Source organism: Pleurodeles waltl, chromosome 4_1, assembly GCF_031143425.1.
Source record: "Pleurodeles waltl isolate 20211129_DDA chromosome 4_1, aPleWal1.hap1.20221129, whole genome shotgun sequence".
Lineage (NCBI taxonomy): Eukaryota > Metazoa > Chordata > Amphibia > Caudata > Salamandridae > Pleurodeles > Pleurodeles waltl.
In genome coordinates this window covers 485,137,101-485,163,195 of record NC_090442.1, presented here as the reverse complement: position 1 = coordinate 485,163,195, position 26,095 = coordinate 485,137,101, and the positions used below count along the sequence as shown (strand labels likewise).

Genomic DNA, 26,095 nt, shown 5'->3' with positions numbered 1-26,095 from the left:
AGTGCAGGTTGAAGAAAAAAAAACTAAAGACAGACGCAACACGTTACCCAGAAGCAAAGTAAATTACATATGAAAGCGCCCCAATTGTCCAGGAAACGCTCAAACTGAGAAAAAAAAACACAGGAGGAAGTGTCTCGGTAACCAGGGTAACACGTGCGCGTCTATAAGTGCAATGCTGCTGTTGCTAAGGTGACGCGTGCACGCTAGCCAGCACAATGGTTTCTGCTCACACGTATCTGTTGGCGTAGCGCATACGCGGATAACCACACGTAATAAAAAAAACTTGTGTCAAACGTCCCGTTGTCAAGGTGACGCGTGCACGCCTGCCAGCACGACGGGTTCCGCTCGTGCGTTTTTGTCTGCGCAGCGCGTACGCGTAAACTACTCCAAATAAAAATTTGTTCAAGATTCATTTTTTTTATTTTTTAAATGGCAATCACCTGGAAGGAAGGGTCCGCTGGTGATAGATGTGTTCCGTACTAGTAATTTTACCTGTATTGGGACGCTCTTTAGGCCGATGAATCTTTTGGCTAAGTGGGACCCTCTCCACCCTTAATCAGTCAATTTCATCAAAATCAATAATCAATAACGAACATAAGCAATACCCTGATCAACATAACACTTAACAATTAATCCAGAATACATTTCGGCGAACCCTGACCTTTCAGTCAGGAATAACCACACCAGTTTATTGCAAAGTTAGTGAATTTATTACCCTATATTAACAAAGCTAGCACAATATAGATGTGTCTCAACACCAAATGATAAACATAAATGAACATTAATAGCTGTCCATAACGGCGAAACAGGTGCAATCTATGCAGCATTTGAATAACAAGGCATTCGATAATAGCAATGCAAATCACTAATACTATAATCTGTAATGAACTAATTGCATACATTTAGTCAGCATAACAAGGTCTCAAATTGCATCGTGCAACAAAAGGAATCCTCATCTAACCTCAAATTAGCATCAGCATGTGGGACTTCATGCAAAAATAATTTAGCAACATTAATTTGGAAAACTCCTAACTAGGGATCTTATCAAAATCAGCAGTTGGTTACCTAAAAGAAACACAATGCAATTTTACAATTTCCTTTCATATTTACCAATTACGATCAGCATTCAAGGAAGTCTTCGTCTCACAGGTACCGTTTCTCGATCAGCATGGGACGGGGCAAAGGGGCAGGGGTGGACGGGGCAGTTGCCTCACGGCGGCAAGATAAACTACTACTTCATGCAAAGGGACAAATCAAAGTTAAAGTCTCTAGGGTAAGAATCATTTAAGTCTCTTTCTCCCGATTAGAGAAAGCATCAAAGTCTCTCAAAATGGCGTCGCAGCAAGATGGGCCATAGTAGCTACAAAATGGCGGGTATCGGGCTGGCAATAGCGGTAATGGCTGGATTCTCCTTGTGCACCTGGTTTAAGTAGACAACAGTTCAAATCCCGTAGGGTCTTCCATTGGAGGGTTCATAGGTTGGCTTCAAATTATCCAATCAAAAACAACAGTTCTCAAGCTTTTACTTAAGCATACATTATCCTTGGAGACGGGTACGCAAGTTGCAACATTTTATACCAATTAACTCACTTTCAGAGCTTCCATTGTCCGCACCTGCAGATTGACCTTGGAGCAAGGAGGAAAAAATGCCAGGCTGGCACGAAACCTTAAGATAAGCATGTGAACGATCTCAGTGGAAAAGTACAGCTTCAAGCAAAAATACACGTTTAATAGCACATTGGAAAAATACGAGCATCTAAACCGTGAGGCCAGGCAACTAGGCCGAAGCCTCCGCTAAAGTAATGCTAAGCTAAAACATTTCAAGCAAGCAAATCGTAGCACACGTTTATGATTATATCGGATTAGTGCAATTCTAATACACCACGTTATATAAAGCACGCTTATAAATGTTGGCAGACTACTCTGAGGGCACATTTTGTCCCCGTACAATCTTTATTAGTTCGGTTAAAGTCACACATGATTATTGCAGCACTACGTTTATGCGTCAAATAAATGTAAAACCTTCATTTCTGCTTCATCACTGGCACCTGGGCCGTCTACATTAATATATGTGACGGCCGTAGACTCCACAACGTTGCCCACACAGCCGGTACACCGCTGAACAGCTCATCACCAAATTATAGTGGTTACCGCAGGATGGATACACTGGAGCCAGACGTGAGTAAATATCTTCTTTATTGAGAACGGAGTACAGGGAACAGGTCCGTCCAAGAACACACAAGGAGGCTGAACTGACAAGTAGAATCCTCACTCACAGACGTAATGGAACCTAGTCATGTCACCGGCCTCCACATTCCACTCAAGCATAAGCACACACAGCAGCTGTATATTGAAATCCGTGGAAGCTGTTTTTGGTTATCAAATAACTCATAGCCCTTTTAAATATCTATGTCAGTAGTTTATCAACACTGTCAAATCTACTAACAAAATGTTTGCTGTAATGATATTGGGTTTGACCAACACGTTTAAAATGTACAATGGAACACTATGTGTAGCGCCGCCTCATTGTGTGAAGAGCCACCCACCGCCTTCCCCACACCGGACTTTCATGTCTACTTCCTCCATCCCGCGCGTTTAATAGTTTTCACATTATCCACGTGAGCTAAACATTTGTGGGACATTTTAATTTACTGGACAAGATGCTGTAAACAGCCCTCTAACCCCCTCCCCGCCAAAGAATACAGTGGTCAGATCCGGGATGTAATGTTAAACTGTATTGTCTAAGGAGCGCCTGGGTCACGTTTAAAGTTTATGCGGTCGTTTCCCTCTCTAAACAGAAATCCTGGGCGCATCACATAATTGCGTGCGGCACTAAATGCCGCCTCTGGCCACCTCTCCACCCCTTCGGGCATTTCCGCTGGGGGCCTTGCCTCCAGCCATCGCTCCTCCCATGGGGATCGGAAAAGTTTCGGAGCCCTGGAAGCTGCTTCTTCCGGGAGGTGGGGAGTTGAAGCGACTGGAGGCGGCTCTGGGAGCAGCAGCACACCTGAAGCGGCAGTTGCGAGGGGGAGGACGCCCTCCTGGATATCGGCAGGAGTCCCCGCTCTGCAGCAGGTAACGCAGCACCCTCTTCCATTTCGTGGGAGTGGGGTGCGTGGTCCTCTCCCCGCCTCTCAGACCGAGAGAAGACAACGGCATGGCAGTGCTGCCTCCCCGTGCATCACTCTCGCTTGTGTGCCACCAATCGTCACGTCTTTCGTCCGCTCCCCCGCACCACCCCTTGACTGCTGTCCCGCGCAACTTCCCGAAATGACTGAACTTTCCGACCCTTTTATAAAGCCCGGGTTGGGCGGCGTTATTGGCTCGTCGGTGCAGTGATCACGATAAGCGTTCTCCCTCCCTTTGAAATTCTCCAGCTTGCAGAGGGCTGGCGGCCGCCTGCCGTGACTGTCAGTGAATTTGTTGTGGTGTTTGTGTTCTAATGTAATGCCCGGTTTCTGCTGGTTTCGATCCTCTGCTGGGGGAGGGAGAGAGGCGATTCTACCCCTCCTGGCACTGCTGCTGTTGACTAATCCTTTTGTTTTCATTCCTTTTCTCTCAGGGTGTTTGCTCTGGAAGGAGCGCTGCCGCTGCTGCAGAGTTGCCTTATCTGTGAAGTGGAGCCGCCGCCTCCCTCTGCCCGCGCCCCGCCAACAGAGGAGCTGGGGAGACGCTGCCTGCTTCGCCCCACCGTCCTTGGCAGCCTGCATCACTGCTCGCCAGACCATAACATTCCCCGAAGAGAAGAGCGCTACACTGCCTCGTCACCATTATCGAATATCCTCGCAGTGTCCACAGAACCCACTTTCTCCCGACCCTTAACCCTTGCTGGATAAATTCTCTCTACTGAGACGCTGAACTCTCAGAACTTGACTGGCCCATAACCCCCACTCATGCTGCGGCACCAGTTCCGTTTCTTTCCCTTTACATTACGCTGGGAAAGTACGTCCGCAACCTAAAGGTCACTGCCCCCTTTACTACTGCTGCCTTCTCTCGTCTCACTCCGTACCACTACATCGCCCGACTTCTGAATAGCCAAAGCCCCCCACTACCCAGGTACTGTTGCTGCACACCTAGCAGAAAGCACCGAGTGAATTATCGCTACCACACTCCAGTACGACTTAAGCACCGCCACACATCTCACTACCTGTGACCAGTGCCAACCCTGAACTTACTCTCAACGTGCTGCACCGCCACCCTCCCTGGGCCATCCCTGCCACTTGGGAGCAACATGGCAACTGGAGGCTACAGGGCCCCTCCAGCCACCTCCACCACTACTGACTTTCTTGAAGAATGGAAGGCCAAAAGGGAGAAGATGCGTGCCCGACTCTACGGAGAGGTGCCAGGCAGTGTGCTCTCTGCCCCCTTAGGAGGGCCCGGAGGCCCGGAGAGTGGCGTTAAGCCCTTAGTGGCAGTCGTCAATAATGAGTTCAATAACAACAACAGCACCGGTAACTTGGTGGCCATGCCAGACCGAACTGGCGGAGCGAATTGCATCTCCGTAAACACCACTTCCTCCTTGGCAAAATCATCTTCAGCTTCCTCCCTGAGGAAACCTGATGAAGATCAGCCTGCACCCCTTGGGGCTCCTTCTACTGCCTTCTCCCACGTCCCTGGAGGACGAGCGGCCCCTGAGCCAGCACTTAAGAAAACATCGGAGAAGGTATTGTCTGCAGCCCAGCAGCCCCTGGATGATGCTTTGGAGGGGATTGATGCTGCAGAGGAGGCCAGCAAGGACCCTCCAGCCAAGGCCAAGGAGAAGGCAAAGAGCTCCGGCCCCAGCGCAAGGAAAGGAAAGGGCCAGATTGAGAAAAGGAAGATGAGGGAGAAAAGGAGGTCCACGGGTGTTGTCAACATTCCTTCTTTGGAGGTAAGGCCTGGGCCTCAGTCTGGGAGAAGGTTGGGCACTCATCACAGTGCTTCAGTATTTGCTGTGACATCTCTATGTGCAAACGTTCAAACCGCATTTCTTGTGAGATATATATGGCTTTGGATGTAAAATGTTCTTTAATGGCTTAAGGTGATTTTATTTGCTTCAGGTCGTACTACAGAGTCAATTACTTGTTATTGGTGTCGTGATAGTATGCTGGAACAATATGATACTTTGCACAATTGAGACTAATTTGATACAATACCCATCAAAAATATGCATCAATTGTGAGGTTGAGACTGAAACGATAGATGGGCCAGGGTACCAGGAGACTACTTATCCTGAAGGTTTTGATGAGCTGCCATTTGAACTACTGACGTGAGACAGCACTTAACATGTCACAAAATATTTTGAATCAATTTGATCATTATGGGCATGTTGTGGTGTGTGGTGTTTTCTTTTTTTTTTTTTAAAGCACTAAGAGCGGTTTTGAGCTAGTTCTGCAAAACCGTAAACCCTCCAGTCCGCTATGCCTTACCGAGGCATCTAAAGTTTACATAGAACTATTTCACGACATAATTGTATAATAGAAATGAAATTTTTACGATTTGGCCTCTAGATACCTTTTCAAGAAGGCACATGGCAGGACTGAAAATAAACATCCTACAATTGATGGGTGATGATTTTGTTTGGTGCAATGGTTTGTTTTAGGAGTAGCAAACAATGACGATTTATCAGTTGGAACAAAACAGTGTGATATTGCTGTAGCTAACATGGGACAGCGACTTTAGCTTTATCAGCTTGTCTATAGCTTTTAGTTCAAGCCTAGTGAATCACTCTAAAGCTGCCCTAACAAGAGGATTCTGGCCGATATTGTAAGGCCACCTTTTCTCTGCACGATTGAACAGGTAAGGCCATATGTCTGGGCCTTATCAGTGAGACCAGTCTCTAAATATAGCAGTAAGGCCACAAATGTGATTTAAAAAATGTAGTCCTTGATGAGTGCCAAGGAAAATATTAGCCTGTACCTGTTTGTCTTGATTGTAGTTACTTTCTTGGTGGGTGTTGAAAGCTTATTGACTTATAAGTCTCTTTAATATCAACAATATTAGACAGAAAACTGTCGGTACTAGAGGGAAGTGCTGGTCACTATGCACAGTGGTACTTAAGCCTTGAAATATACTTGAACATTTGGCTAAGTGCCCCCTCCCCCTTTTTTTTGGTCCATTGAAAACGTGATCCTGATTTCTTGGTAGAACTCTTATCTAGTGGTGGTGGTGGTGTTTTTTGTTGTTGTTTTTTCAACTATTCCAGAGTAGCTGTAAATGGAAAGACTAGGCAATGTGTCTTGAATCAATTGATACAATTTGAAGAAAAAGAATCATTGGAATTAAGATATTAACTTTTGTAGTCCAAAATCAGGGAAATTTCTTGACATCCTGGTAACCACTCTGAAGATTCAGCACCTGTTCAGAATTATGAATTCTCTGATGTGTAATAAGACAAGGGCATTTAGCCTTTGTTAAAAACAGTCCTGTAAAATATTTATAGGAGTAGTTGTTATCTACCAACTTTTTTTTGGGAAAAACGTCTCCTCGTTGGATTGGTGCTACTGCTGAACATCCAGAGGGTAAATGCTTTTAACTTCGCAGGCTTCATGACATTTGAAAAATAAACCACTGGGTAGTGCGTGCTTCCTAAAAGATGCGCACACTAAATTTTCTGAATTAGTGAATTACATTGAAGGCAGGAATCTGAAAAAGAGAATAAAGTGCAATCAGCAGAATGTGGCGAGCTTCATTTATTGATTGTCTGGTAAATCTGCTTAAAATGGCAAGGGCTGGGGTGTCGCTTAAAATGCCTACCAACCTACGAACTCGCTTTGTCACTGTGGTTTACTAACACTCCTCCATCAATTGTTTATATATTTATTCCCCCTTCTGAGTTTTTTTTAAGGTATATCTCAGGCAAAACATTTTTGTTTTGAATAAACAACAAAAAAGTGTATATGGTGCGTGCATACTTACTAGGGATCTCAGCCGGCTCTCTTAACCTGTTGGTATGAGTAATATTGGTTGTTTCCGCCCACCACAGCATACAGTACGGGGCACTGGGTCAGCTCACTTCAGCGATAGGTTTACCTGACTTTGAGGGGCAGCATTTATCTCTTACACAATATGCATATCTGCACCATAAGTAGTCCCCTTGAGTGTCTGGTACTAATGCTGCTGTGAGTGCTTTTACTTTACAAAAAATATCCATTTTGTCTTTTAGACCATACTTGGATTAATTGGATGATGGTTTGGCAGTTTCCCCAACACTGCTTCTTGACTACTTGTGTATATATATATATATATATATATATATATATATATATATATATATATATATATATATATATATATATATATATACAAAAATATAAGCATTCGAGAAGCCAGAAGGTAAGACTCAACATCATACCTGTTGGCGTTGCCAGTGCTTGTTTTGTGTGAATGTAGTAAATGGCGAAAGCAGGTCCACCCATGTAACGTAGTTAGTGTGTGGTCCTGCTCCCGTGTTCGTCGAATGGGTGCCAGCAACACGAACCAGTGCTAAGTGATTATGATTTATAATTTGGGGAACAGGAATAATGCTGCGTCATTGTTTTTTCTAGACTGATCACTATTTTCAGGGTGAATGAATTTTGCAGTGATAAGTGAAATGCGTGTAAAGGATGTCTACATCTGTTGCTTCCATATCTCTGCTGTAACAATTTAGAACATACCTTCCCGTGGGTCTCGTTTAAACATAGGTGTATTCACATGTTAGTCTCTTGCACTCTTACATGTAGGCCTTTAAACCCAACCCAGGCCTCTCGTTTTATCTTTTGCTATTCTCAAGCCTACTCTGTTCTGTCCTTCCCTTAGGTGTATGACCAGAGAAGTAGTCCCAGTATCACGTTACCAAAAGTACATCCGAGTCTTTTCTCTCCAGTTATAATGTCGTCAGATAATTGATATGCAAGTTCTATTATTGCTTCTTTGGACATCTTTCTTGTTATGAAAACAATAAAATGAAATGAAAATCACTGTTGTATTCAATATGCCTGCACCTGTGATCAGCGTACTTTTGTTGTAAACCAAAACAAACAATCCCTTTTCGTATGTGAAAGATCAGGTTCTTATTCACCCATGAGGTTGGTTTTCAAGCTTTACTCAAATGCAATAGACTGTGAACTGTAAAATATGACACGTATGTACATCTCGGGGATGGCTCCCGTTTACACACCGTTCAAAAGTCCAGTCCAAATGATGTTCCTTTTCGTAATAAATTATGTGAAGGACAATAATTATACGAAGGACAGTCCCAGAGTTTGTGTTTCGTTTTAACCCAAAATCTAGTTCAAATGAGTATCCCGGGAAGATGAGCTGTCGGGTCTAACCAGCCCTCCCACCACGTCCACACTGGATACATTTACCAGTCGGGGCTGGAGACGGCGGTGGCTCTCGGGTGAAATGATCCGGTGTCAGTGGCGATCTGTGGGACAGAGAGCTCTGGACACCGCTTTGAGCATTGAGATAGAATTCTTTCACGGGAACCCTTGAAGTGATTTTGGGTTGGTCAATCTCCGCTTGGTTAATTAATTTATTCATTATGCAGCTATTAAAGCAGACGGTGGATCTATCCCGAGGAGGTCCATTTCACTTTTTGGGTAGAAACGTTGACACCAACTATGGATTGACCTTTACATAACAGAACTGTTTAAGCAGGGTGCGTGCCCGAGATGTACCATATGAGAATCATATTTTACTGTACACAATGTATTCACCTATGAGCACTGCGCCGTCTGCACTTTTTTTTGTAAAGCCTGACGACGTTCTGGTTTAATAAGAATATTTTGCATATGAAAAGTCCGTGCTCGTTTTGATGTACCACATTAAATAATGTGCCGGTCATATGTGCAACAAATGGAACACATGAATACATGTATGTGTACAAGACCCACGGAACTTCTAAGTTATGACATACCTTTTTCGATTCGAGCGGAAACGTCTATGTGCTGTACCCTATGCCTGGGCCGTAAGTGGTTCCAGAGGACGGCTGCGGCCTACGCCAGCCCCCAGTTTGAGCTGTTTGGACAGAGGAGCCAGCATCCTGCTAATGGCAGGCTTGGGCATTCTTACTTTTATCGTAACGTGTTTCCTGCAGCAGTTTGGGCATGGTTCGCTGACCAGCAGGCACCTCCTCCCTCCTCTCTTCTACTGACAACAGCAGGGAGTCATTAATGCTTAATTAGCACCTCCAGTGGAATGTATTGACCCCCGCGGCCCAGTGGGTTTGGAGAATGTGAATTTTAACTTCGAGTGGAGGCTGCAAACTCTGTAAGACCGCTGGGATCTCAAGCATCCGTAAGGAGAAAGCCCGCCTCCTCTTCTGGACAGGAAGCACCGCTTTGTGCTGAGTGTGTTACAGGCAGGCCTTTACAGTTGTACTTGCTACAGTTTTTAAACAAATATTTTATTGGCATGTAAAGAACAGCAGCAGCTCAGACAGGAAAACTGGTATCATTTGCATTGTAAGTCAAAGACGACATAAAATTATTATAGTGTATGAACAGGTCGCCAAGATGTATACATTGTTGCTGCCATTTTTTGATATGGTCAAGATACCGCAGTTCATCTCGAGGAAAACAAGCATTTGCAATGCAATGTGTCTCACGTTTGCTTGAGTTAGAGCTATTAGCGTTGTATTCCTAACTGGACTTTTCTTGCCACATAAAATAAGAAATAAAGCAGTGGACGTAAGCAAGCCAATTCAAAGTGCCATGAGAGTGAAGGAGAGACACAAAACAAAAAAGATGCTCGCTTGTAATCACATGTATCAGCAATCGTGCAATTATCCTTGTAACTGGGTCGATGGTCAAGGCGGTAGCAAAACTGCCCCAAGGAGGGACAAAAGTAAAGCATATATCAACGATGATAAAGGATAAAGGATATTTGAAAGGCAACCCATGAACTAGTGCTAATGATGGACCTGCGGTGGGTGTGGTTAAAAGCCCACAGATAAATTATAATACGTTTGAGCGCTTGCGCGCTCAACCTAAATAAGTGGAGGCCTTGACATTGTAATGGTCATTTGTGTAGCTGGCGAATGCCACTTGTGCGTTGCGCCCTTCTAGTAGCAGCCAAGTTTCCCAGGTCCGCACGCAATGTGCTGCTCCAGTCCAGTTTTTTCACTTAGAAATTTACCACTTGAATGTAGTAGCCCACCTGAAGGATTTGCAAGCCAAAGGTCGTGTGGGCTTGGAGGGTACACGTGTCCGATATAGCAAGTGTTTGATTTTGTTCTCGGGGTCTATAGGTGTGCTCTCCTCCAGTCACAACGAACGTGGCACAGTGGCATGAGCGTAGTTGCACAGAAAGGCTTTTTTGTGGAATAGAGTGTTAAGCCACTCCAACTTCTAATTGTCTCAGAATGTAGCTGGGTATTTTCATATGTGAAACCTGTGCTGGAAGCCTGTTGTAATGAAGTATGCATTATTTACAAGTAAAGGGCTGTTTGATACAAGATGCACCCACTCTGTTTTTAAAAACGAAATCATTGAGTTTAGTAAATGGAACTTTATTTTACCAATATCAAGAGGCTGCAGCCGAGATGGATGAGATGGTATCTGAGTTTTATTTTTTTCGGACATTTTTGGTAGCACAGATGCCAGAACAATTGCACGTTGAGCTACACCTTCTTTTGGACCTCCTAAACTTGAGGCACTTTACCTCTGACCTCTGATTTTGTAAGGTGTCATGATGGTAACTTAAATGGCTCCAATCGCCACTCATTCAGCAAGGATCGCTAGAATAATTGCTAGAAGTCAGGAAAAATGCTGCATTTGATAAGCAGACGAGCTTAGTGTTCCCTTAGATAGAGGCCTCTTTTACCCCTTGCTTGTTGCAATGAGCTTAAGATATTAACTAGACACTGTCTGCAGTCTATCCAGGAGGCAGATGGCTTTCTTTAATCTTGAAAATCAAAGTGTACTACCAGAATATTAAGCCTCTCTTAAAACCACGTGCATTTGTTGTATGAGTGGCAGATAGTCTCCAGCACTGTAACTGGAGCCTTAGGGACTCTGCAAATGTAAACTTCTTTCTTTTCTTGACGTGACTTCCATTTACAGATCGTGGACAGCATAGTTGCATGTTAGGTGACATATTGTTAGCTCATGCCTTAGTCATCAGATCTATCCCTCAGTTTACACAGATTTTGCAGATGCTATTCATAAATAGAGATCTCTTAAGGTATGTAGATTTTACAGACTTGGGTGTTCAGATATACCTTAAGCTGTGCATTTATAGGCCTCGAATGACCAGCTTCTAGACCATAAGGTCCATTGGCTCAAGGCAGCATACTACCTCCTTGTACAGCATTATGTCAGTGGATCAGCATGTGTTCTGGTTACGGAGATATTGAAAACCAATGCCTTTTGCTGTAATGCCGTCATTTGGATGTCACTGCACAGTTTAGAACAGTGGTTATTATCCTGTGGTCTTGGGACCCCTGGGGGTCTGGGGCTGTTGTTCAAAATTAAATAATATTACTATTAATTGAAATTAATAAAGTATATCAAAATAAGGAAGTAACATTGAACATTTGACAACTTTTTTATATTTGTGAATTACACAAAATATTTCAGTAATTGAGCATTTGATTGCTCCTACTTGCTTTTGTATATTGTTCTGAGGTTCGAATCATAGAAAGTACTTAAGCTGGGGGTCCTAGGCTTCCAATAATGACTCAGCCCCCGGCTTCCAGTAATGATTCAGCAGGTGCCCCCAGCTGGACTCGAGCTCTTAACTGTGGACATAATCTTGCCTTTAGATGTTCAGTTGCTCCTCCAAAGAGTTTGCATTGTGCACCCCATAAATATCGCAGACACTGAATCCTATTAATTAAATCACACATTTTGTGAAAAGCTGAACAGGCGGAGAGATGTTGGCACAGATCCTTCGAGTGACTTGGGTATACTGCAATATGTTTGGGGTTATTTATCAACAAGATAGGAATTTCTTAATAAGTAGTATTGAGCAAATCTGCTGAACTGTGGAAGGACAAAGGCTAATCAAGCCAATAGGAAGTGGGTAAAAAGCCAACGTGGGGCAGAAAGTAGAACTAATCTGTGTGTAAGCATTAACTTTTGAATGATGCACCTGTCCCTCGCTAGAACAGTTTACTTGATGCAGCACTTTCCAAACTCTTGAAATAATGGGTAAATGGTGGGATTCTCCATAAATGATTTATTTTTGAAGTTACAAGCTTGTTGAAAACACTCCATTGTGTCCATTTATTAGATTCCCTAATCCGTTTACTTTGATATGTAATTTATTTTAGGAATAGTAACTGTATATTGTCCATGTGACTGTTTACGTAAGTTTTGGTGGAATTTGGGACGAGTTGTAATATAGACACGAGGTAAGTATTGGATTTGGAGCAGATTTATTCGCTATCAAAATACTGAAATGTTAATCCCATATTTAGAATGAGCTGAAAATGTTACTAAAGACACTTTGCAGCATGAGCTGCATAGTTCTAATTTTCGTAGCTTTTTGAGGCGAGGGTGTGTGGAAAATGTCCACACCTGTCACGTTCCCAGCTGGTGGGAAATTGTAGAATCTCGGATCGAAACAGGCCTTGGCAGCACCAATAAGTCTCGCCTTAATTTGCTTGTATGTAAATACAGGCATTCACAAATACAATTTACATGTGCTGCATGCACAAATGCAGTTTATCGTATTAAATCCTGTCCTCCTGGCCTTGTCAGTGCTGGGTGGGGGGGAGGATGGAAAAGGATTGTTTTCTGTTTGTAATGCATTTAGGAAATAAATAATTGAATGTGAAAAGTGGTTCATTGATTGAGTGTACAATTCAAATGTCCTAGTCTCTCATGTATTTCAGTGGAAGCATTTCCTAGGAGGCAGAAAGCTAATAGCCACTAGCATGAGATTCAAGAGTATTACTCCACTGGATCAAGCCAAACCCCACTTTTTTTTTTTTTTTAAATCGGTATTACTACATCTTGCTGGCAGCTATCAAGACCAAAAAATGATTGCTAAATAGTACATGTGTGAGCTACAGAGTTTAATGTGTGGTGATTCAGTGTACTTTTGAGATGTAACATAGTTCCTTGAACTCTGCAAGCTCTCAAAAGGAGGTGGATGATGCATTAAACTGTCAATAGCATGAGTTGTGAGAGAATTACTCCTCTTGGTGGAGGCAAACCCCACTCTACTTATATTATAAGCTGTTGGTAACAGTAGGTCTTGGCGACAGCTATTCTGGCAGGCCAGACCGAAAACAAGCATTGGCAAAGCAAATAGATTTCACTCTTAAGACCCTTTGACTTTATCAGTGGTTTTAGCCATTTTGTTCTGGGAGGAGTAACACTGATGGTACTGGTGGTAGTGGGAGAGCAATAAAGGGGGTAGGGAGGAGAAGCAATTGGTGACAGAAGGTGCAGCTGGTGGGAAGGAAGCAACACAGACTGGACATGAGGAGACAAAGCAACGAGTGACGGAGGAGAGAAGAAGTTGGGAATAAGCAACACGCATGGCAGGCGTGGGAAGGAGATGCAACAGGCGAAAGAGTAAGGAAGCATTTGGGGGAGAAACACAAAGGTGCGAAAGCAATGGGAGCAGGGAACGAGTGAATACAAGGGGGCTTGGAGAAGCTCGCAGGCAATAGAGCAAAGTGCAAGAGGTGAGAAGTACATGATGGAGACAACTGAAAAAATCATGCATTCTCATGGAGCGCTTAACCAAAAAGATTGATAAAGTGGTTGAGGAGCAAGTAGTGGCAGCACAAATACCAGGTAGTCGAGAGATGGTGAAGTGGCTTTTGCTCCATGATGTGGATGGACAAAAACAGAATAGACAAACTGGGGTGCGAATAAGAGCTAGGCAAATGAGTGACAGGGAAGTCAACTAACAGTATATAATGGGTGGGCTTCAAGCTCCAGTATGTTCTTGGTATCGGATAATGTGTTTTACAACCAGACAGCTGCGCTGAATTTGGGAAGAGGGAATGAGGTGGTCCTATTATGTGTTCATTGCGAGTGATCAACCTCTTTGGGTGAGGTTGTTGTATGCCATTGCATTTATATATGAGTGCAGCATTTCTGTCAACAGCCCAGTTGTGGAAAATCTGAGAGCTTCGAAAGTGTGTTCCAATCGGAAGTGTTTATTATCTTCTAAATCTGAAATAGTCGTGCTGAGAAAGTCCGAGAGCAGTTTATTTTATGGTACATATGGGAGATGAATTATTTTTAGCATTTTCATTAAGTGAACTGCAAGCTGTGGACTAGGTTCTGTGTTTCCTGTATTTATCTCACTTAATATCCTATATTTAAATCCTCATGTTCCTGAATTGTGTCCACTTTAAGAAATGGGAGCCAGGAGCCACTATCTCTGTTTTTTTTATATCCCACTCATGGCCTGCAATCATTTTGTGTTGTGAATACATTCATAATATTTTGGAGAATTATTATGCTTTGTCTTCCATTGAGTTAATGCTTTTTATTGATACAAAGAACCACACTCTCACCCTGCCTATTACTAATTCACCTGACTCCTAGAGACTGTCAGTCACTTCTGGGTTTGTATAATGGCTTATATTGCACTACGTCTTAGCCAAACAACCTGGTCTATGATGTCTTTCACCATCAAGACCTACACTTTAGTTGCCTTCTTGAATATGTTTGTCTCTTTTCTGGTTCTTTCTAGTTCTCTGGTTTACACCGAACCTTATGTATTTTATTTCCTGCCTTGTGTGTTTTGCATTCCTGTTCACTACTCATTTTTATGATCTGGCTTCACAGCACAGCTTTCAGCAAACAATTATGTGAGCATCACCAGAGAGGGGCTTTGGCTCCACCCACATGATGAGAGCTAGTAGTACATGTTTTGATTGGCAGAATTTGTGTACTACCACAAAACAAGTGCTTTCCTCCACAAAGTTGTAATAATTCTATTTGTCCAGCTGCCTGAGGCTAAACTTTCAGTAACACATACTTGACATAGTAATGCAATAAGTGTCTTAGATAGTTAGATTATTTGGTCAGTCATTAACCTACATTAATTTTTTTTGGCTTGGCCTAAGAATGCGCCTGTCCCTTGACTTTTTAACCTACACTATTATTATACAGTTTTGTGCTTCCACACTAATGCATATCCATTCCCATGCTATCTAATTGTAATGTTTCACATTGCCCTGTGACATTCCTTTAAAGTCAGATCTATTGGCATTGCCAGAGCTTGTCTCTTCAGTTTTCAACACCGCAGGCCCTCGCTCTCTGCCAGTGTTGCAAATGAGTTTTTAGTATTTTTTAGGAATGGGTTGAGTCTTTAAAGCCTCTATTTTTCCAGAAAGACTGTTTACTCCTGATCCACCCCCACCCCCTACAAAACAGTGCTGCAATACCTTTTTGGGTCTGACACAATGTCCCTTTCTCAAAGTAGTGGGTGATGTGAATAGAAAGCTTTGAGAAGTAATTATAGGTTGCATACTTTGTATTCACACCAAAATCTAGAAGAACATTTGAAGACTGTTGTGTGGAATTGCAGGTCAGTACTTTATAGGTATTGTATATTTGCAGCAAAAGTATCCCTTGTCTAAAAGGGGCACTAAACAAGTGTTTGCTTTGGGTATACATTGAACTATTACGGAAATTTTAAATTTGGCGGCTATTGTAAACACTAGACTAGGAAGCTTACTTTGATCCTCCAGTTATGCAGTGGACATTTGCAGTGTTCACTCCTGTGTCACCTCAAATGTTTGTGATGCTTTCATCTTGATGTGCTACAATTTACAGTAGAGTGTGAGACACCAAATTCCTTGGGGTGTATACTTTAAACTGCTTAACAAAGAGGGTACCAAGCTGTCTGACTGCAGTAACTATTTACATGCAGTGGGTATACGCTAGAAAAAAAAAATATGTTTGAAGGCATGTGTGACTGTATGCATACTTCTGCCATCTACTGTTGGGTCCAGAAGTGTGCAAGTTGTTGTTCCTTCAAAAGTCTTTCAAGTCACAAGGTATAGTGACTTCTCTTCTTGCTGGTAATGTGCATGGGCATCAACTTAATTGTTAGTTTGTTTTCTTTCACCGTCTGGTCTGGTCGTGTATCACTGAGCTCTGGGTCGAGACTGATTTTCAGACTTTCTTTCAGGATCCACTCCCACCTTTGTCGGTATTGTTATTGAACACGTTCACCATCTTCTGTGCTTTGAGGTCAAGAAATCATTGCCTGCCGGATCAACATACTCTAACAAAGGCCCTTTGGGCCTTGCCTTTTCAGGCTGATCTTTTCTATGCCTTTCGAAATAATATATAATGCCCTACTGATGGAATGGACTTCTTTCCAATTCTGCCTAAGGTGTCATGCTAAGTACATGCGGACTGACCACTGTCAAGTCAGCAATCTGTTTCTCTCCCAACCACAGAGAAGAGGACTGCAAGGCCTGCCAATTGTTTCGTTCCAAAAAGACCTTATGGGACTGAAGAGCACATTGCAGGGAAATGGAGAGACAAAAGGCCGATGACTCTCCTGATATCTTTGAGCACCTGGATGTCCGACAGGAGGAGGAAGATTTCTATCAAGCCTATGTGGCTGAAGAAGAGGACTTTTCCTTCGAGGGATTCAACTCTGAGATAGACCTCGAAATGCAGGATCTTCCACCGGGTCTGTGTACCGTGAGTACTAATATCCCTGTCCTGCCACTTGAAAAACATTCAACTTCGTTTGAACTTAAGGCTTCCGGCCACCACTGCCAACAGGTGATGGTCGGCACCGAAAATCCGATTCCGATGCCCCGCCCTCGAGCTTGGCACTGAAACAAAAGGGAAGAGGCATAGGTGCTTCCCCAACATGATGCAACACCTGTCATAAAGCAGTGACTCCCTTTACCTTCCCCCTGATTATTACACATGTCAGGGGATGATTGCAACAGTTTCTTATTACTTGGAAATCCATAAAATCGGGCCAGGGGGTGTTGGACATTATCTAACATGGCTACTGTCTGGAGCTCATTTCCAGGTCGTGCTCAGACTTTCGCCGGAACATTGAACGATGCTCAAACAGGTAGTTCAGGCTCTGTTATTCAAAGAAGCTATAGAACCCATCCCTGCACAACATCAAGGGTCAGGCGTATACTCCCTATACTTCCTAATCCTCAAGAAGGACTGGTCCTTATGGCTAATCTTAGATCTACAGCCATTAAATTACTACATCCTTTCAGAGCATTTCCATATAATCACCCTCCATGGCGTGATCCCACTTCTCCAAAAAGACGATATCCTTTCAGTACTAGATTTAAAGAAAGCCTATTTTCACATTCCCATACACCCAGCACATCGCTAACACCTCAGATTTGTGATAGCAGGCAACTATTACCAGTTCAAAATCCTTCCATTCAGGGTCACTATCGCACCTCGCATATTCACAAAGTGTCTAGCAATAGTAGTAGTAGCAGCAGCACATTTGCGCAGACAAACATCCTTGTCTTTCCATATCTAGACGTTTGGCTCATCAAAGCCAACAGTCTCCCATTATGTCTCCATCACACCCAAACTGCCATTGACTTACTATATCAACTAGGCTTCACCAACAATTTCCAAAAATCTCACCTTCAGCCTCTGTGGATTAAACCGTATCTAGGGGCTATTCTATACACACAGCTGAGGTTAGCCTATCCCAATGCAGCAGAAATACAAAATTCAGCCTCTGCGGATTAAACCGTATCTAGGGGCTATTCTATACACACAGCTGAGGTTAGCCTATCCCAATGCAGCAGAAATACAAAATTTTCAAGCACGAAGGTCCTGCTTCCAAGCCAATCAATAAGTCACACAATGGTCATGAGATTTCTGGTATGATGGCTTAATGCATTTCCATAGTGCTGAATGCATGACTACACGTGCATCCACTGTAGGAATGCCTAGCAAAACAGTGTTCTCAGTCACAGGGTCAGTTGGAAGATCTAGTGTTGATAGACAGCCGCACTCATCACTCTCTGCAGTGGTGGAAGAAAAACAACCTGTTAACAGGGCGGCCTTTCCTCGAACCGGTTCCTCAAACCATACTGCCAACGGATGCATCACAGACTGGATGAGGTGCTCACCTTCACGATCTCCCAGCCCAGGGTCTCTGGGGTACCAAACAATAGGGTCTCCACATCAACTACCTTGAGCTAGATATTCACCTAGTGTTGAAAGCATTCAGTCTTTACCTGATCATCAAAGTTTTCTTGATCCGGACGGACAACATGACAACAGTGTACTATTTACAAAAACAGGTAAGAGGACATTCTCTACAGTTGTCCTGCTTATCGCAGATAATCTGGCATTGGGATCTCTGTCACAACATCCATCTGTTTGCAGGACATCTTCCAGGAACACAGAACAATTTTGCTGACCTTACTAGCAGGGTGCAACAACAATCCCACGGGTGGGAACTCCGCCCACAGGTCCTACTCCCCTACTTCCAAAAGTGTGTGTTTCCAGACATAGACCTGTTTGCAACAGTGGACAACGCAAAATGCCCACACTTTGCCTCCACGTTTCCACACTCCAAATCCAAAGGCAATGCTTTATGGATGAACTGGTCAGGGATATTTGCCTACGCTTTTCTCTCTCTTCCTCATCTTCTGTTTCTGGTTCAGAAGCTCAGGTAATCATCCCTCACACTAATACTAGTGGCTCCCACATGGGCCCAACAGCCCTAGTTAACCATCCTTCTCAAACTATCAGTAGTTCCTCATGAGAAGCTTCCCCTCATCCCAGACCTACTCACTCAGAACCATGGAGAAATCGGGCACCCAAATCTCAAGGAACTAAATCTAGCACTTTGGCTTCCAAAGTTATAGAGTTTGGCTATATTAACTTGCCACAAGAATGTATGGGCATTCTTTAGGGAGCATGTAAACCCACCACTAGAGCATGTTATACAGAAAAATTGAAGCATTTTGTTTGCTATTGCCATTCAAAACAAATTTACCCTTTCAAAGCCACAGTGCAAAACATTGTCTCCTACCTACTTCACTTACGGAAAGCAAACTTAGCGTACACTTCTATACACTTCCATTTCACGGCAATAGCTGCTTACCTACAAAATAGGCAGCACCTTTCTCTCTTCAAAAGTCGGTCATCAAAGCCTTCATGGAAGGGGTTAGATGGGTGATTCCACCAAGGACGACTGCTTGGAATCCTAATGGTGTACTTGCAAGACTCATTGGTTACCCATTAAAAGAATAATCTATAACAGCCTTGAAATATGTCTGCCAAAATCGAATCAAGGTTGCGACTGGATGACCTGGGGACAATGTACACTTCAGTAGCTATGATTTACCTAGACTTGGGCAAAGCTTAGTTTCAGGAAGAAGTCTTGTGACCAAGTTGAACTTCCGTTGGAAGCTAGACAGGTTGGTAAGCTAGGATACAAACGTCAGTTGCATTGGAGAACTCTGGTACATAGAGTTGGTATTTAGAAGGTTGAGGTGATCAATTGACCAGTGAGGTACTTCAGAGTGACACATCTGCGCCAGGGAAAAATATGTCGGCTGGTCATCTAGCTTAGTGAAAAAGTTTTTAGAAACTAAGCTGATTCAGACTTACTGTTGTTGATTTTCTTTGGCCACTGCAACATCAAGTTGTTTATTGCAGTACAAGTTCAATGATATATATATATATAGAGAATTGATTCACAGAGTAAGATGATTTAAGCTGAAGGTCATGTAAATTCTCTTTAATTAGCATACATTAGATGTGTATAAGGGATCGACTTAATAACATGATCAAACACGTGTTTTTATTTGTGGTGTGTGTTAAATCTATCTAGTTTTGAAATTTCTAAAAGTACAAATAAAACCAAAGCGTGCATAGCTACCTTCAGCAAGTACATTACCTCCTTGCCCGTCTTCCCTCTGTCATTCGTTATAAAATTAAACTTGCCTTATCTGGCAGACAACTTTTACTTATCCTAATACTAAAAAATACTTTGCTTAAAGAAATAGATCTGGTCTCTAGCACCTGTTCCTGCCATCCATGGGTGTTACAAATATGAATCCCTCCTTCCAGACTCGCTTCTGTCTCACTAGCCTAACTTGGTAAGTTCAAAATATGATCTCTGGGCACCCAGTAGATCAAATGAATACCTTGCCACACTTAGCTTTTTCTCTCTGGTTTTCTGACGAATGTGGTCCTTAGGATTGTTAACGCTGAATTTATTAATGAATATTCATTTATGCTGAGTGTTGGATTTGCATAGAAAATGTTTTAGGGTAGAAAAAAATAATGCACGCTTTTGAAGGTGCGCCCACCAGAGTGGCCGCCAATGTTCACGAAGTGTGCTTATTAATATAAAAGGTTGAGCTTATGTTTGATTTATGTAGTAATATGCCATAATAAGGGATATGCGTTATGTATTCGCTTTAATTAATTGTAGGCCTTAACTTAGCGAGGTCTTGGGCCTAGTTGCACAGCCTCATGTCAAGCTGCATTTTCTGGCGACTTATAAAATGGATGCTTAGAGAATTAAATTGTGATTTTCCTCCGTACTGACGATGTGCTCGTAGCTGAAGTTAGTTCTCATGAGAAACTGCTTGCTAGAAGATGCTGTACTTGCTAATAAAACAATGTTTAATGTAGTATGTGTAAGAGTGACCTTCCCAGGAGAAGACAATGGAGGCACTAACTAGAGTATAAGCTGCAATAATAATGATACCTAACGAGCCGAATGACGACAGCGGGAGAAGAGGAGCCAATCATTGACTTGTGAAACATGTAGTACTAACCCTTTAGATCAGGGGTTTTATTTTCATTGGTCTAAGTGTAAACATACAATTCATTGACCAATGAGGACGTGAGAAGTAGTTTTAGGAAATCTAACTTAGCTGGACTGCACCAAGAGGAGAGAAGCCATTCTCCCCATTCTACTTGAGAGTTTGGAGCATTTTTCCATTCTCCACTAGGCTATTATTTTCTTGACCATCCTGAAAAGAGACATGTTTAACTTTATCGCTTAAAGAGACTTTGCTTTTTCTGACCTTTTGATGCTGAATACTGATGTCTTGCTGACCGAACTGTTGTCCTATTGACAAAGACTGTCACAGCTTGCTGAACCATATTGAAGACAGATATGAACCGACATTAATGATTGTTGTCTATTTGCTTTTGTTTCTAGGTACCAAGCTCTAATTTTGATAGAGCCATAGTTAGATGTTTTTCTAAATTTGTGTGACTAAATTGTTTTGCATGAAGCCCAAACATACTATTCTAATCTGATGTTAGTTCGGGTTCTCACTGATGAAGTTCGCTACACGTTAGAACAGTTGATGTATTTTCCTTGCTGAATCTAAATGTATGTTATATCGTTTGTGCAATTATTCGTATTATTAATTTGTGCTGTAACCTTAGAATGTATAGTAGCTCGAGCTTTGATTAGATTGCGATTCTTTCACTGCTTTGGTCAGCCAGTATTGTTTCTGTATGCTTGTCATTTGATTTTGAGAATAAGTTAGGTGACATTAGCGTTGTTAATATAGGGAAGTAAACATTCTAACTTTTACATGAAAGTGTGGTTATTCATGACTGTAAGGTGATGATGAGTGGAAATCACTGACTCCTATTGATTATTGATGTTAGTGATTATTATTGATTTGTATTGGTACTGCGTTCATAGTGGGAAGAACTTGAAGCACAGTCTAAAGGTCCATTTGCCTATACGCGTTTCCCTTGCAAGTTTACTTAATAAGGTCTGATGCGCTAGCAGGATTGCCCTGGATTCTTGCCTAAGGTGTCTCCGGCTTTTTATTTCTCACCGACTTTGATGCTGACTGATCTTTCCGGCCCTTCCTACAATGAGGAGTTAAGTTGTCGCATTTTGTACAGGGTTCTGTCTTGTTGTTGCAGTCTGGTATGAGGGGATGCTTTTAAAAGGCTATGTCTGCCTCCTTGTTCTACTTTTGAAGCCTACGTGAGGTGAAGTAGGAAAAAAGTTTGTTTAGTTAGTTAAAACCATAACAATATTTGAAAAAAAAAAGAAAAATATTTTACAGTGCATAGGCAGCCTAAAATATCAGCAATAGTAACCTTCATTTACACAAACTCCTGTTGTATTTTTTCTTTGTGCATCCTCATTCTGTCTGGACTGGGGTGACAAAGATGAATGAGGAAATTTTGCCTGATTTTTTTACCAATAATGTTCATTTCATCTACAGAACTCATTGTAATGACACATGCTATGTAGGTAGCCTGACAGATATCAGTTAACACCATGATTTCCCCCTTTGATTAAAATGCCAATGCATCATAAGAAAGCATAGGTGCTTTACATTTTAGATACTGTTGCCAGACGCCAGCGCCTCACCACAAACTTGGTGTTTGTTGGTTGTCAGAAGTTAAATAGTTCCTCTGTGCCATTTTAGAAGACTTTTCTATGTCTCTTTGCCACTAATATTGGAAAGGCACTACTAGATAGAGCAAACTGTTTGCACCCATCAGCAAGACACACTCATCCTTGAGGAAAAACAGGAAGAACAACTTATTATTAAATTCTTATTATTAAAATGTTGTTTAAAAAGATACATTTTTAATTCACCAGTAAGAAAGTACCCGTTTTTTTTTTTTTTTTAAAGATAAAAATTGGTCCTACCATAATAGGAAACCAAGACTTTCAGTCGCTACTTTACCGTGTGCTCTGAATAGTGAAAGGTAGTATTATGTTTGAAAATTGTGAAGCCAAGTGCTCGCCTTTGCTTACACCTAAAAAACTATTTTACCTTGCAGATTGTGTGGTGCTGCGTATGGTAAGTTGTTTGACAAGTGTGCTTAGTGTGCGATCATTTTATTCACCTGGACAAATACATTTAGGGTGTGTGCAGAATACTGAACAATCATGTTATTTTAATTAAAAGCATTCAATTATGTCCGCTGTAAATATTTACAAGGAATTACACATGTATTTAGGTATTTGTTTTATATAGCCTTAGAACCCGCCGTAGCGGGCTCTACCGGCTATTAAAGGCCCGCTCCCGAGTTAAATGCCCGAGCCGAAGGCGAGGGCATTTAACAAGGGAAAGGGCCTTTAATAGCCGGTAGAGCCCGCTATGGCGGGTTCTAAGGCTATTAGAACATTCTGCCACTCAGGGCAGAATGTTCTCTTAAAAAAAAAAAAACAAATTGCTCACGGAGCCCGAGGGGGTAATCCCCTCGGGCTCCATGAGGCTTTGTTCACAGCTGCTGCTGTGAACAAAGCCCATTGGAATGTTGGCGCTGCGGGCTTTTACCGGCCAGTAAAAGCCCGCAGCACTCCATTGTTTTCAATGGAGCTGCCAACTTCCAATGTTCTAAATATATTGAGTTACCTTCTTATTTCTTAATCATTTGTTACTTGCGTTTAGTGTGCTGCTCTGATGCTTCATTGTTTAAAATACCCGAGAGAGGGATATATATATATATATATATATATATATATATACACTTAGTTGTACCTCCTGTCGATGTAGATAAATGGAGGATAAAGTCTTTAGATCTTAATGGAAGATGGAATTTCATGTGTTGCGCTGCGTGCAGATATGCTTAAGCCACACTAGTCAGTGCACAGAACAAAGAAAGGCTAATGAAACACCACACCGGCAACTCAGACTACCATGTGAACAAGAGCTTCACATGCCACTATCACCCACCCATAAAATATAGAGTTGCCTCTGCTGTTTCCTTAGTCATGTGGCTGCATCAACACCGTATTGGTAATATAAACTCAGCTGGACTCCAGATCTGAAGTTCTTTTGCGGAGTCACACCTGTGACCATAAGTGACTGTTTGAGATAACCCTGCTCAACCACCAGCTTCCGCCGCACTCACAAACACACTCTGTTCACTGTGAATAAATGAGCAGTTCATGTGCTTGACATGTTGACATGTCCTGCTCACTGCTGCTGATGGCACGTGTGACCCTTATGCGCCTCCCGACCCCATTTTACCGTCTGCTCCCATTAAGGAGACATGAGGGACTGAAGTACAAGTGGGAAATACTCTAAAAGGAGCATGATACCCGTGAAGAAGTGACATAGCAATGTCCCAGAGGGCCACGACAAGCACTCTGGGAGATGTACCACTAAGTGTTCGATGTAGTGGGGTAGTATGCATTATTAGCCGTGTAGAAGTATGTCATTACTCAGTTATGCTGCTTGTTGGCACTTGTGCATTTTATTTTTTTATAACTTTCAGCTCGTTCCATAAAGAAAAGATATCTGTGACTTTTCACAAGGTATAAATGAAATCATCAAATTAAGGTTAATGTCTTGTGCTTTGTTTTGTCTAAAAAACGTGAAAAAAATATATTACTTTGGTGTAGGTGATCAGTTATACATGGTTCACTTTAAGCGTACAGCATGGAGACCCCACTAGTTGGTAACAGTTTTGTAATAAATAGATGTTCTGCCCCATATTAAATGATTACATTAAGGACACAACTGGAGGCTAGTATGCTCACAGGTAAAGATGTAGCATAGAGAAATGACATTTGAAGGATTTGCGAAGAAAGCAAAGCTAGGTGGTGAAATCACACTTGGCGATTAAACATAAGATCCTAATAGGAGTTGCAAAGTTTTAACGTTAATGCCTATGCCATATAAAAGCACACAGTAGAATGTTCAAATAGGCCATATCAATACAATAGCCTTACTTTTATGGACCGCCTTGAAAGTGAAGTGGTAAGAAATCAACATTGGTAGGGGAGCACACCGATGCCCATTGTAGAAAACCCAAGCCCCGCATTACAAGACTATCCCAAGGGCCATCGCTGTAGTGTACGTCTCTGACACTGCTTTACAGACCATATACTTCTGCCCCAACGTGTTCAAAGATTTAAAGCTGAATGTATACTGAATTTGCCTGCCTTCTTGTTCGAGTTGCCAAGGTGTCTACTCGCTTTGTAGCCAAACCTAGCTCCATCCCTGAAACAAATGACAAATCTTGACTATGTATTTAGAGGAAACAAAAGCCAGAAGAACATTCAACCATGCACAATAAAAACTGCCCACTTGCCTCCCCTCAATCATCAATCCAGGGGCTGGCTGACCGGTTCAAGAAGCTTGTGTCAAGGGTCAGCAGGTTGCGTTGACAGTAGGCAGGGGCACTGCAATTCAGGAAGCTATTCGACAACCCATGGGATTAAAGTTCCCTGCCGGCTGCACTGGCAACCTGCACTGACCCTTGGCAGACCGTGGATGGAGCCCCCAAGAATGCATAAGAAATTCAAAAGTAAACAGAGCGGCAAATGTCGTTGGTGTGCCCCTCCCCTGGGCCAGGTAATGATCCCACCTGTTGGTGGGGCCTGTCATTAAGGCATCACTCCTTTGAGCAGTGGACACATTAACTCCTTCAGTGGCAATGTGGAAACACGGTATAATAAAATAAATGAATTTGTATAGGTTGTTGCTCTTAGAAAATTAATTTCAAGAAGTGTTTGTTAGATAACTGCATCCTCACTTTAAACCATAGATTCTCTGCGTACTTCAGTGTAGATCGTAAAAAAGTGTTTTAGAATATTTATAGGTGACTAGTGCATGCAATTAATTTGGATTTCAAGAACCTCTTTCACTTCCTCGTTTTAGGATTTGAAATTTGTTTAGACCTACGTATCTCAGCAGGGGCATTTCTCCATTGTTGCCCTGAGTAACATTTACATATTCCAGCTAAGTGTCCCGGAAGCTTAGATTGCACTATGTGGTATCTTCATTTTGCAACTTTTGTATTGGATACCAGGCAAAGCCTTATTTTTCACGCCTTTTCCAGATCAACATGTTATTACAGTGGTTCTGGGTCAGACCTCTTTATCCATATGTATCGTCAGCTATTACTCATGCTTCCACCCACTACAGCATGAGGCAGTGATTATGGCATCTGATTAAAATATACATAGAGTAGGCTTTGGCTCGATTCAGGAGTTTTCTTCTACTTTTTGCAATTGGTTCTTTGGTGTATCATTCCATGAGCATATGGAGTGCTTATAATAGAGTGCATGAAGGAGGATTTGATATATCAAAAATACACTTTAATAAGGCACATTATTACACTTTCTATCGCATAGATTCAATCTATAAGGAAAGCCATTTTTTTCTTTTTCACTGCACCAGACTTCTTGCTAATACTTTAGTTGTGACTCAAAATGCAAGCCAGACCTACTGGTTTTT

At 42.3% G+C, this 26,095-nt stretch overlaps 1 protein-coding gene across 2 annotated transcripts in view; it reads left to right on the top strand.

The window, feature by feature from the left end:
• The first annotated feature begins 2,897 nt into the window (after positions 1-2,897).
• Positions 2,898-26,095, top strand: part of PAWR (pro-apoptotic WT1 regulator) — a 209,559-nt gene continuing 186,361 nt past the window's right edge. The window contains exons 1-2 of one of the 2 annotated variants that reach the window (XM_069228776.1): positions 2,898-3,075; positions 3,563-4,870. In XM_069228776.1, coding sequence (XP_069084877.1) covers positions 4,232-4,870 — 639 coding nt within the window. In that variant the 5' untranslated portion in view covers positions 2,898-3,075; positions 3,563-4,231. Of the gene's footprint in view, positions 3,076-3,138; positions 3,411-3,562; positions 4,871-26,095 lie in introns of those variants that run through there. The other variant, XM_069228777.1, reaches the window with a different exon arrangement.